This window comes from Parasteatoda tepidariorum, chromosome 9 (assembly GCF_982258835.1).
Source record: "Parasteatoda tepidariorum strain Cologne lab strain chromosome 9, Ptep-v5.0, whole genome shotgun sequence".
In the NCBI taxonomy this organism is placed as follows: Eukaryota; Metazoa; Arthropoda; class Arachnida; order Araneae; family Theridiidae; genus Parasteatoda; species Parasteatoda tepidariorum.
In genome coordinates this window covers 82,030,589-82,044,655 of record NC_141763.1, presented here as the reverse complement: position 1 = coordinate 82,044,655, position 14,067 = coordinate 82,030,589, and the positions used below count along the sequence as shown (strand labels likewise).

General features: G+C 28.6%; 1 protein-coding gene across 1 annotated transcript in view; it reads left to right on the top strand.

Moving 5' to 3' along the window:
- The first annotated feature begins 3,410 nt into the window (after positions 1-3,410).
- Positions 3,411-14,067, top strand: part of LOC107442550 (acetoacetyl-CoA synthetase) — a 42,380-nt gene continuing 31,723 nt past the window's right edge. The window contains exons 1-6 of the mRNA XM_087152250.1: positions 3,411-3,546; positions 5,587-5,706; positions 6,412-6,515; positions 8,864-8,981; positions 11,152-11,262; positions 13,763-13,860. Coding sequence (XP_087008376.1) covers positions 5,592-5,706; positions 6,412-6,515; positions 8,864-8,981; positions 11,152-11,262; positions 13,763-13,860 — 546 coding nt within the window. The 5' untranslated portion in view covers positions 3,411-3,546; positions 5,587-5,591. The remainder of the gene's footprint in view (positions 3,547-5,586; positions 5,707-6,411; positions 6,516-8,863; positions 8,982-11,151; positions 11,263-13,762; positions 13,861-14,067) is intronic.

Genomic DNA, 14,067 nt, shown 5'->3' with positions numbered 1-14,067 from the left:
ATGAACCAATCAGAGGTTAACGCTGATTTCCAGCTGACGGCGTCCTGTTCTAAAGGTCTGGTTTCTTAGGACAAGCGCCTTATCTGGGCGTCGGCGTGACGTCAACGTCACGCTGACGCCAACAAAATACTGGTTTGTTAGCTCAAGACCTGGTTTCTTAGAACTAGCGCCTTATCTGGGCGTCAGCGGAAAGTTGACGTAGATCTGACGCCAAAAAAATACTTTTTTGTTAGCTCAGCGTGAGCAGTCGGTCTAACGCAGACATTATCTCTCATTGCGCATGCGTTAATAACGTAAACAAATATTTATTTTGAATTTGCATTGATTTTGTTATTGTCGACCAGTGTTTTAGAGAGCAAATAATGACTTTGTCCAAGAAAAAACACATTCTAGCTGAGCTAAATGAAGAGTACTATGTTTAATGAAGAAGCTATGTTTAATGTCAAAATCAAAATCTTGGCTGATTTCAATGCGCTGTTGGATGTTGTCCGCCATTGCTTCTGTGGTTAACGTCACGTTGTAATCCAACTGCAGTTGAGTTGGACGGCAATTGTAGTTCAAGATGAGCGTTCGATGACGTATACTATCAAACTCACAAATGGACCAATCAGAGGTTAACGCTGATTTCCAGCTGACGGCGTCCTGTCCTAAGAAACCAAGCCTTAAGAAACCAGGCCTTAACACATTTCTTGACTTGAAAATGATCAATATACTCCATACTATGATGTTGGGAAATAAATTTCCTAATAAGTAAAACTAGATTTTTAAAAAACTGAATTCTGAAGTAAGGCATTAGTAAGGCTAAAGTAACCCCGAGCAAGGCCTTTGCGAATTCTGATAAGTGTTGGGACGATTTTCTAGGCAAGCCAAATCTGGAATATATATTTGAGAGACATTTAATCAAACTTATGAGAATACATGAAATAAAAATAAAAGAACACAGTGTTTTTCTAAAAAACTGTATTGATGTTATACGTTCTGCATGGTTCCATGAAAATATGCCAAATATTTGAAGTAGAGGAAATATATGATTAAATATTTCTACGATTTGTCTATCAACAACATGAAAATCAATAACTTTTGATAGCAGCAGTGGATGGTTTTTTTTCCTGTTTAAACTCATTTTAATTCAATATTTTTCAGAAACGAATGCTATTTTTTCATATATATTTCAGCGATAAATTTAAAAGTACATTTAAATTTTTTTAAACAATTTGCTCAGTACATAGTTTTTTTTTTAAACACATTTCACATAACACGTTTCTGAACCAAAAGCAGCAATTGCTTTCATTTGCACGATGATTTTAAAATAAGGCAGAAAAAATTTAAAGGAATAAGTAAATTTTTAAATTCGATTCTTAACTACAAATAAAAAGATGCAAATAAGTAATAAAGCAATTTTATTGAGTTAATGTTCTTTTTCTTGAAGTTTTTGTTCAAAATAACAATCGATTTGAAAAAAATTCAGATAAAGCAATCCAAGAAAGGAATTTAGCTTTTTCTGCACTATTTCACAATATTTTTTACAAAGCATTAAGCTACTGCAATCAGCAAAAGAAGTTCGTTGAAAGTTTAAAACATTTTTAAGGAAATCTGTCTCATTTTATTGTCTCATTGGATTTTGTCATTGTTAGTAAAGATCAATAGAAATTACTTTAATAACACTGATAAACAAGTTATATATGTTTTGCATTGTGCTTACTGCTTCTAATGCAGTTTTTCTATGGTGTTTTCAAATCTGAAAAACAGTTCTGCTCTATCACGTCAGGTTTTTAAGCTATTGACAAAAATAAATTTTCATAGAGCATCGTTTAATTTTCATAAAATAATGTTCACATTTTAGTAAAGTTGATGGAGTATTTTTCAAAATTCAATAATTTTAATAAGTGCTGAGTAAAATTTATAAATTTTAGCGAAATATGTTTTAATTTGCTCTAATTTTAATGGAATTTACATGCGCTGGGTACAACAAAAATTACACATTCAAGCCATTACACATTCTCAATGTGTTATTCAACAAAAATAACACATTGAGAATTTGTGAATTTTTTTGCTATGAAAACCACAGAAAAATGCTCTGAATGAAAAAAAAAACTATGGGAAAAAAGCAAGGAAAACGAGTATTGGAAAAACAGCATCAGGTAAAAAGCACTTCTTAAATCAATTACATAAATTTTCAGGTATTTAAACATGAATTCAATATAATAATTTTTTTTTCAATTATAAAAAAAAAAAACATGAATTCAATATAATTTAGTTTGAAGCTCGCGTACTTATCATGCAAATGATGATTTCTCTTAATTATGCATAATACAATCATAAAATATGCTTAATGGTATTATAATACCTAACTAGCCGTCTCCAGATGCTTAATACGGTATTAATTTGCTGAAAAAATGTTTAACATTAAAAAATATAGTAATCATCTCAATGGCACTTTTGAAGGATAATAAATCACAATCTAACTGTGCACATAATTGCAATGATTAATTATGCTAGTCATTGAGGTAAATTACAAGGGTTTTTCTGGCAGAAACGAACTTTAACTTCTTTAAGTTGAAATAATATACAGATCTAAAAATAAATTCAAGCAAATTGATTTTGAAATGGGATGCGTAAAAGTAACGTAGTGTGGGTATCTCGATCCTGATTGGTTGCTGAAACATGGCATTCGCTTGCGTTAGCAACTGTTCTTTCCCCCGTATTTCGAGTAAGCCATGCCCGTCAAACATCAATTTTCTTAAATGATACATTCTATATTCCTACTCAATGATTCTTTTATAAAGATTTCAATTCTTTCACTAAATATTTCTTGCTTAATATTAAGACAGGCATGAAGCTATGCAGAATATTAACAAACTAATTATGTATCGAAGTTGCCAGGTACACAAAACAGAAATATATCTCGGCTGAAATAAAATACACAAATAAACAGTAAATGTAAGTTATGCAAAACGATAAACAAAATAAACGATCTATAAATAAAAATAATACGTGGTTTCAGATAACCTTAAGAATACTAATTTGGTGACGTAATCCGTTTGTGCTATCTTGCTCACGTTGATCAATGAGATAACCTAGCATAAAGAATAAGAAATAAAAAATAACTAAGTAATACAGAACGTGCAATAAAATTTTTTTTTCATTTTTATTAGAGCTGTAAGCTAGCAAGCATCACTGGTGTTATTTTAAAAATAAACTGACAAAACCGAATAGTTTATAGTTTACTTTAGAACAATGGCTATATCTAAGCCAATGAGAAAATTCCATTTCTTAAATGTCTCGGAATTTAAAAATCCTCAAAGATATTTTTTATTTATTATGCGTTTAGATGAAATGATTTTATCAAAATTGAATCAAGGGAGTTTCTTTAAATAAACAAAACAAACAACTAGAAAATGATAAACATGCAAGCATAAAATGATAAAATAAATTTCAAGCTTATTGAATGAGATAATTTATTTCGTAGTTGAATGATATTAAGAATTGACGGAAAAAAAATCCAGATAACCATTTTCTTCCGTTACTGGTAGCTTTTCATTGTTGGTAAGATAAAATATTTTTCCTGAAACAGATTTATTTAATTTTGAACTTGATTTAAATATAGAGAAATGCCAAAAACTGTTAATAAAACAGTTGTAAAGTACTAAAAATACCCTTTTCTTCTTTTCAGAATTGAATCGTTAGTCTTAAAAACGATTTGAGTACATATCCTAAACATTGAGTTATTATTTGGAATTATTCCTTAAATAAGGTGCATTTTATAGATATCCGAAAGTATGCATTTTAGTTATTATAATGCGTTATTCATTTAAGAACAAAATTTGCGTTTTTCTGGAATAAAAATCGGTATATAATTAACAACAAAATAATAATAAAAATAATTTATTATCAAAAATGTATTTTCTGTAAATTAGAAATTTAAGTTAAATTCATATTAATAACTGAACATTGTTTCTTTCTTTAAAAACAAATGGAAGTTTGGATTAAAAATATATTTTGTGCCATTTTGAAAAGTATACTTGAAGAAACAAACAGATTTGGCTAGTTTGTAATGAGTCCTGTTTGACAGGCAAGTACACAAAGTTTAAGACAAAGAGACTAAAAATGCTCCTCAAAACAACGATTTTGTATTCAAGTGCGGTCAAAGCGATTTTGTATACTTCAAGAAGTTGATATGAAGGAAAATTGCGGCCAAGTTCCGAAAAAGGAATGTTATATTCATATAAAGATGTATTCTACAAATTTCTTTTGTACGCCTAACGCAATTTTTAAGTAAAAGCTTCATATTTTCATACGCATAAAACAATTTTTCCTACATTTTTAAAGTTCTAAGTTGAGCATTTGGTGACAATATATTTATTAAATTTAGTAGCGATGACAAAATTAAATCGTGGCACTCCCTTTGAGCGTCCACGTGTTTTAGGTTTTTTCGCTAAAGGGAGCACCCGAAATCCTAAGTTTCTTCATTACGCAATCGTTAGAATACTAATTCCCTAAAGCAGTGCTCTCCAAACTTTTTCAACGTTTGATAATTTTACCGCCGACCGCTGAGGGGTGGAGATATGATTGTTTGTACAATAGATGGTTTTTGTTCAATAACTTTAATTTCATTATAATTAAACATGACTTCTAAATGAAATACAACTATCGCATCAGTATTGATGCGACTTTAGGCGTAGCATGAAGTTACGAAATCAGACACAGAAACGTACTTTCTCTGAATAAGCATACCTTTTCCTTCGACGGATTAGAATTTCTGACTCCCAAAATACATTGGGAGTCTAGGAAATATGGTCCTAATATTTTGGTGAGAAGGAGACACAAAGGTTGGACGCTATGCGAAATTTTAGCGAAATCGGTCGAATAGTTCCTGAGAAATCGAATTTTTAAAAAGGTGGTATTTTTAAAATTCAATTTCGCAGAAAAAGATTTCGCTCAAATATTGTATTATGCCATGTAAAATTACATTCTTTAAAAATGATGTAAAAAAATTTATACCTTACAATTAAAATTTTTTTCGGCCTATTATAAAAAAAAAGTAATAAGGAATGATAAATATTTCTTAAAAGCTATTTTTTTTTGCACAGAATTATCATTGAATAAATGAATTTGATGTTTTTGTACAAAAAATCTTTCAATTTGCTTTAAAAGTTCTCGAGATATGTCGAAATATCCAAAAAAATAAAATTGACATAAAGGGGTTTAAACTTTGTATTGCTCTCTTGACCAAACTTTTGAGACCAGATATTCAAGATTGCGGCTGGCTCCTATATTTTAGGGGTCAGATAGCTGAATCCTTTGAAAAAAGTATGTTTATTCTGAGAGAGTAAGTTTTTTCCCCGTCAGATTCTGGACTTAAAATATTGTCTGCATTAATTAATAAGCATATTTGAGGTCACTCTTTCGAACCATAAAGATTGAATTCTAGAACGTAAGGATCAATGGTTATTTAGGTTGGTCCGTTTATTTTTTTGTGCACTCTATACATAATTAATATTATTTCAGATAATGTAGTGAAGTATTAAAATAAGATCATGCTAAAAATAACACCGTATATTAATAAAAAATGATTTTTTTTCCTAGAAAAAATGGATCATAAAAGCTTCGAAAACGTACCTTGCGTGTGGAAACCAATTGGAAGCAATGGTGTTTACTATTCGAGATTTGTTAAATTAATCGCAAATAAGTACAAAGCTAAAATTGGTAAGAGAAATTACTTTCTTAATATTTAAATTTTAAAATGTTTCCTTAATAAACATTGTGTAGCAAAATAAATTACAAGTTGCAGTCCTTTGAATGATTTTGAAACCAAATCAGTGACATTTAGGAATTAACTCTTTGCGATTAGGAGAAAAAATGTTATAATTTGTCATAATAGCTCTTCTTAATTGTATAAACACTATAATTAAAGAAACTAGTTTAAATATTGTTTTTTTTCCTTTGCTAGATAAACGAAACCATATATCTCTTTTCCCTTTTCTTACTTGATAAAATGAGATTTCAAATCATTTGATTAAATTTAATCCATAGGATTTAATTGAGTAAAGACAATAAAATCCTAAATAAGACTAATCTTCACTTAAAAAACTTATAATATTCCTTTTTTTTAAAGAATTATTATTCCTTGGACTATTTACAACTTATAAAAAATATTAATATTGTTTTATTAAGAAAAGTTACAGAATTTATAATTTTAAATCCATACAAAACTAAAGACTCACAGTTTTCAAATATTGTAGATGTAATAAAAGTAAATATTATTGCTTCGTAACTTTTTCGTTATAGTTCTTCAATAAATTATATTAATACAAAATAATTCTTGATTAGAAATGAATTCGACTGAATAAATGTTTGATTAAAAACATTTATTCATGCAAGAGATTGATAATTGGAAATTCTTTTTTTCAGATAGTTATTGGGATCTTCACAAATGGTCGATCCAAAATATAGACAAATTTTGGAATGAAATATGGCATATTGTAGGAATCAAATGTTCGAAAACATTCGATAAGGTTTGATCTAAATATTTATATTTTTTAGTCAACTTACATTATGCATTGAATAAACATTTGAATTCTTGTTTCGAAAAATTGAATTAAAGTACAGTTTTGTCTTAACCAGAATAAAAGTAAAATGTTTCTTATGCTATTCAAACTCCACTTTTTCTTGCAAACAGTTTTAGAACTTTATTTTCGAGCGTTTTTCGAAAGGTGTTTCAAAGCTAACAGTTTTAAGAAATGTCTCAGCTTTCAATTTAAGAAAAAAGCTCATTTTCAAAAGTAATTCTTATTTTTGCAAAAATTACAGTTAAATAAGTAAAATTTTCTTAATTAGTTACAAAAAACAAAAATGGAAATTTTCTTTTATCTTTGTAGGCTGTGAGAATTTCTTGACAAACATTTACGTTTTGTTCTGTAACAGTTTCAATGTAATTTCTCGTCAAACTAACACGTGACTTTTTTAAGCAATTAAAAAATTGCATGTAAATGAAAGTTCTTGAATAATCTCTAAATCTAATGTGCCATTTTATCCACAAAGAGATTATTTTATCAGTTTTGAAATACCAAAATATACTGCTCGTATCAGTTATGGAATGCTAACAGTTCAACGCATTTAACATTTGCATTACGTACTTCAAATTTATATTGGCGTGAATATAAAGAAGATACTTGGTCCAGCTTTGTAATTCAGACAGTTCGAAAACTTTAGTGTTTAAAATTTTGCTACTTTGAGTAAATTCATTTTAGTACGAGCAAAAATAAGTATTGCATTAGTTCTAAATTTCTAACATTTGAAATTATCTAATATTTGAGTCCTGGAAACCGAAGCAAATTTGTTGTGGTATGAAAAAATAAGTGCTCTCATAATTTATAAGATGTTCTCAGTTATAAAAACATAGCGTTTATAAATTCAGCGGTCTGGTTGACTTTTGACTTTCGATTACAAAACTATCTTTCATACATTTTTATTTTGTCTTCATAAACCATAAAAATTAAAAATTAAGTGCAATGTGCGTCATTAGCATTCAGTAATAAAAAAATTGAATTTTTGAAATAGTTTTCTAATTTCTTATGAGGCTATATGTAAGCTGGTAAGCAAGCAAAAAAAAAAAAAAAAAAAAAAAAACGCTGGTAGCAAGGTGTCGGAAGGAAAATTCGAAAGTACGCGGCTTCACTGTTTCAAATATTTAAAAAATATTTCTTTTGGAGGCTTTTTGCGAAGGATTTCTATTCTCAGAAAACGAAATTGGAAAGGTAAAGCAGTGAGGTTTTAACTATCCTTTTTGAAACTTGTACCTATATATGTTGAAAAAGAAACAACTATATGATGTTGCAAGAGCATTGAATTTGATTGGGCCTCTTAAAATGGCGCGTCTTATGCTGACATGCTCATAATAAATCAAAGGCTAGAGATAAAGAATACAAAAATAAACTTCAGCTTCTTTTTATAAACTTTTTTTCGAGGTAGAAGAAATCGTCTAGAAAAAACAATATCTATTAATCCTTTATCAGTTTCCTTAAATGCAAGCAGAACGGCGTATTTTTATTACGAATTTTGGATGTTATTTTTATTAATTTTTAATAATTCTTATTGATTTTTACATTAATTCTTATTACCTGTTCTTTGATTATTCAATAAGTTTTGTACTCCTTATATCATATAGGGATAAGGGTTTTTTCCTAACTTGCAACAAAGCATAGTTTCTTTAGATTACTTTGGTCAGCTTAGTTATAAGTAATATTTACACAGAGAAAAAAATTCTGGTGAAATTACCGTACTGTATGGTAATGACATTTCTGGTGAAGCATAATTCTAGTTAATAAAAATAAAATATGCAATTTTTAAACTATTCATTTGGCAATTTTTCCATTCGCAATCGATACGACTTACCGAAAATATTGTTTTTTAAAATTATAGTTCTTTGTACCAAACATTAGAAAAAATATATATGAAAAGTAAATTCAATCGCATAAATGTTTTTATGCCATGCTCTAAATTTTCATGAAAAAATTATCAAATTTTAACACATTTACTACCAAAAGTATGATAATAAATCCATATTTTATTATTATTCATATCAAAAGTCATTACCAAAGCAATTTTGAAAATTTTACCGTACTTTTTAAAATTACCATAGAGCCAAAAACAGGATGAATTTTACCATATTCAAGTAGCTTTGAACTTACTTTTTTCTAAATGTAATGTAAAAGTTCATAACTGAATAATCTTCGTTTCAAAATTTGTTTTTATTATAAAAGCTTGTTTATCATATTTTTCTACTTGTTCTACAAAAATATATAGTAATTCAAAATATTTTTTTTAAATATTTTAAAACCTTCTTATGATTATTGCATTATAGGTTATTGATTTATCTGTTCCCATGAGTGATGTTCCGAAATGGTTCATTGGAGCTAAACTGAACTTAGCAGAAAACCTATTGAGATATAAAGATGATCATGTTGCTTTAATTGCAATAGGTAAGCATGTTATAACATTGGACTTAAATTACAATAAACAGTAAAAAAACTGTGGCGTAATATCTCTCCGAATATGATGTTAAACAACCCCACAAGTTCTTGTAAAAAAAACTTTATTTCGGTTTAACTCCAAAAGAAGGGTTCATATACGATTTAAAGGGTGAATTTTAAATCAAAACAGTTATAGAGTTAGCTTACATCAAATTCTCACCGATTCACATCAAACGAGAATTATTCTGCTGTCCATAAACACCAATGTGTTGGCGCGCTTATTTTTATCGCCAGAAGTTAGCGTTCGTAATCGAGAATCAGTCTAAGATACTTAGCAGTTGTTAATGATTTGTTACGAGTTGATTGAACGATTTGCTGTTCATAGTTAAAATAGATAACTGCGTTTTAATTGTGTTATAAGAATAATTATCTGTTATCTTTTAAATATTTTATGAACTGTATGATTTAACATGTTCTAACAATTCTATCGGCTTTCATTCTTTTTAGCCTCGTTTGAGATCGTCTTAACGGAATCTGTGTGCTCCTCCTATGTTGGATTTACAAACTAGTTTTATTTTGTAAAATTCAAAAGACCATTCTAAATTAATAATTCTTACTTTATATTTTATTTTATTCTATAATCGTCGTTGAATAGCCGAGCCAATTTTGAATTTACGACTGCCAATGTTCAACTCCGTATCCTTGTAATTTTGAACCCAATCCAGAAGACCAAGAGCACTCCTGGATCAAGTATTGGTAGAAATTTGCCTTCGTGGAGGACTTTTTGATGGAACTCACCCACATTTGCGTTATATGGAGAGGAAAGTCACGAAAACCTCCCATGGTGAGTCTGACGGCAAGGGGACCCATGATTCGTTTGCTATTGAGGATATTTTACGTTAGCAGTGTGGTCGGTGCAAGCCGGGTGCGGAATTCATGTCTACCAGCCATTGCTGGTATTCAAACCCGGCTCACCTCAGTGGAAGGCGAACGCTTTATCTCCTGAGCCCCCAAGGCTCTTCATATTGTATTGTAATAATACATTTATTTATTCTTATGTGTATTTAATCTCTGTGAAATGTATGATTTTAACATGTATAATTTTTGTCAGCTTCCGCTCTCTTAAGCCTTGTTTGAGTTCGTCTTTATGTTATCTGTGTGTTTCTCGTATGTTGGATTTACAAACTAGTTTTATTTTAAAAATTAGAAAATCGTTCTAAATTAATGATTCTTTCTTTACATTGTATTGTAAAAATATATTTATTTATTCATATGTGTATATTATATTAATATAATTATAAATTTTAGAAGATTCTTGACATAGTACTGGAACACCATTTTGTTGCAATGTAGTTGACGCAAATTGTGGTGTTAAGATGCACGAAAATTTTTTGCAGTATTGTCGATATTTTAATAATTGCGTTTTGTAGTCTTTTAAGTTTTAAGTTATTATTAATATTCAAGCAATATTAAAAATTGAATGCTATAATTATTTTTAAAATTTAATTTTACGAAACTAAAACGTTCATGTTGTTATTAATCAAAATTGAATTCATTAACGAAAGAAGAATGATAGTGTTGCTTTGATTGCAATAGGTACTAATAAATTTTTTAATTCTTTTATGCTTTCAACTAAAATGAGCAATTAAATTAATCAGATGTAGAAAACGATTTCTGGTATTTCTTAAGGATGATGTGTTTTTTTTCCATTCTATTTACATTTTTAATTATATTTTTAGTAAAAAAAAAAAGAAATAAAATTACTCTTTTTAGTATATATTTTCATAGGTTTTCTTCATTTATTGTGAGAGAGTTTAAAACTTCTAAATCTGAATAATCTTATTTTAAAAAATTATTCTATTTCAACTTTTAAAACTATTTATTTTTCTTAAAATTATAAGATAATGAATAATTTTATAAATAAATCATTGGAAAGTTCTCTAAAAATAAATATTATAAAAATTTATACACATATTTCCCAAAATATCTAGGCTATATTCGGATTCAAATCATAATTTTACAGTATATAATTTCAATTTTTACTTTTTAGGATATTTTATTCTTGAAAATGCACATGAAAGATATGAGGGATACATAATTAGCAATTTGCATATGTTTTAGAGGCTGCATGAACGATTATAAATTATTCATTATCTTAAAATTATTGATTTTGTTTCAGGAGAAGATAGAGATAAAAAAGTTTATACCTACGCTCAAGTATTTGGAGAAGTTAAAAGATATGCTGCAGCATTTCGGAAAATTGGGCTCAAAAAAGGAGATCGAATTGTTGGTGAGAAACACACAAAACATCGATTGATATATCATTAATACAAAACTCCATTTTTTATCTTAATGACAGTGATAAAGGTTTAAAAGAATTTTTTTTGTTCTCTATGGTAATTACAAACTTTTTTTACTTTTAAAGTTTCAAATTTCCCAACTTAGTTGTAAACACATAGTAAGGTGAGAATCTTACACCTTCTCTGTCTATGTTCTGACGTCCAGTGTTACCTTGCTACACTGAAAAAAATTATTGTAAAAACTACCAGACCAGGGTAAAATTGATCTTATTTCTAACTCTATGGGAACACCAAAATCCTCGGTAGTTTTTTCCGAAGCGATTTGGCAATAATTTTGGAAATATTATCAATAAAATATGGTTTTATAATATGTGACAAAATTTAGTAATTTTAACATGATACCTTAGAATATGGTATTAAAACCCTTTATTCGGTTGAATTTACTTTTTTACATAATATTTTACTAAATGTGAAGTAATAAGAACTATAATCTTCAAAAGCAGGATTTCTGGGAAACCGTTACCGGTACGGAAAAGTTACCCAAGGAAAGGTTTAAATATCGTTTATTTTCATTTTATTAAACAAATACTAGGGGGCTCCGCCCCCTGTTCGCTACGCTCGCCAACCCCCAGAACTGCTTCGCAGTTCCATTGCGTATTGCTTCGCAATCTTATAAAAACATTTTAACAAATTTAAATTTTAAAATAAAAATGCCAGATATTGAAATCAATTACTTAATGAAATTTATACACTTCTCTGCCCCCCTCACAATTTGATTATCTTTTCTTCATGTAGCTGAGAAATTTGGAGCTGTAGCAGAGAATATATCTCAATAAGAAATGCTTTCCCGTTTAGAATTCCGCCATTCATTTCTCTGACGTCTGCCAGAGATATTTCGACGCCTGATAGCAGGCATTTTATTTAGGCAGCAGGCACTAAATAAATAAAAATAGAACTAAATAACTAAGATATCGTTTTAAATCTCAAATCAAAATAATTGTTTGTAGAAAGTTTGTTTTGGTTTGAATATTTGCACGATGCCATTGCCATTCGAACGAAACAAAAAATAACGAAACAAAAAATTTATCATGAAACTAAAAATTTATCAACGGACTTAAAGATATTGAATTCTTTTTTTAAGAAATTCAGTTCCGTTTTTTTGTATCCACTCTTATTTTTGTTTATCAATCTATTAATTCAGAAATGCTTTAAATCAAATGATGTTTACGGAAACAATGCTTATGCGAACCACCCGAAAAATGATTTGCTGAATTCTCATTGGTTGAAACTAAATTATTAATTTTATTAATTAATTAAAGGAAATTTTCATAATTTAAGACCTTATTGCACATCTACATAACAATACCTTTAAAACGACACCTTATTTGTTTAATTCTGTTGCGTAGTTTGGGAGTTTTTAGCGAGACAAAATATTGCTAGCCTATTAATATATAGATATGTTTTTTTTCAATTACGAAATTTTATAGTTATACGGCATGGTAATTTTACTAGAATTTTTTTGCCTGCACAGAGCACAAAAAAATAAATAAGCTGACTACCCTAAATAACTTTTGATATAGTGATCGGATCTTCATGTTCTAGGACTCAATCTTAAAGGCTTGAGGGGATGGCCACAAATATGCTAATTAATTAGTGCAAACGATATTTTAAGCTACGAAATCAGACACCAAAACGTACTTACTCAGAAAAAAACATTCTGGTTCCCAAAATATAGAGAGTAGTCACAATCTGGGAAATTTAGTTCCAATATTTGAGTTGGGACAGCGGTCCAGAGCTTGGGCTCCGTAATGTTAATTTTACATTTTTCATATTTCGCCTAAACTTAAGTGAATTGAAAATTTTTTGCTCAGTTATAAAAATTAGTTCATCCAAGCATAATTTCATGAAAAATATAACTTTTTCTATTTAAGTGGTAACTAAGATAGTAAAAGAGTCATCGACACCACTTATTTTCTGTTATTATGGCTCATGTCATATCATTTACATTTGTAATTATTTAAATTTTATTTCTTTAATTGAATCTTTTTCCTCGAATTCCAATTCCTTATAATTCAATATCAGTGTAGCACATTCTAGCAATGATGATTCTGTTTTCTGTTGAAAATAAATTTAAGAAAATCCAAAAATTAAAGGGTAGGTTAAAATTAAATTTAAATTATGTATTTGTGTTTTGCAATAATATAATATAAATTACTAAATAGTCTTTTTTTCTTATCTGTTATTTTAAATTTTTATTAATAACAGAAAAAATACTGAAAGTATAGAGAATAAAATGTATTAAATTTGAATTAAATTACATTTAAACACTTTTCTTGAACACTTGGTTCGCATTTTTTTCCAATTAAAATAATATTCAAAAGTTTTAGAAACGTTATAAATAAAAATATTGATCTCAGAAAATTAATGAAGAATAGAAAAATGAAAACGTTTTACACCTTTTATATATTTTAGAAATTATTGTTTTTGTAGGTCATTTATCGAACAGAGAAGAAGCATTGTTTGCAATGTTGGGGGCAAACTCAGTTGGTGCTATTTGGGTTGGAATTCTTCCTTTAATAGGAGCGCAGGTAAGAAAAGTTTCAAATTTTTTTACACTACGATTGAGTAAAAACAATGTTTAAAAACACAAAGAATAAAATTTATAAAAACAGGAATGGTTCTTCATGAGTTGAATAAACTAGCAGGAATGGCACGACAAAGCGATTGAAACAAATCATCTGAGTTTTAAATTAGGTCAACTACCCAAGACAAAAAATCCTAATGTTTCCCCAATG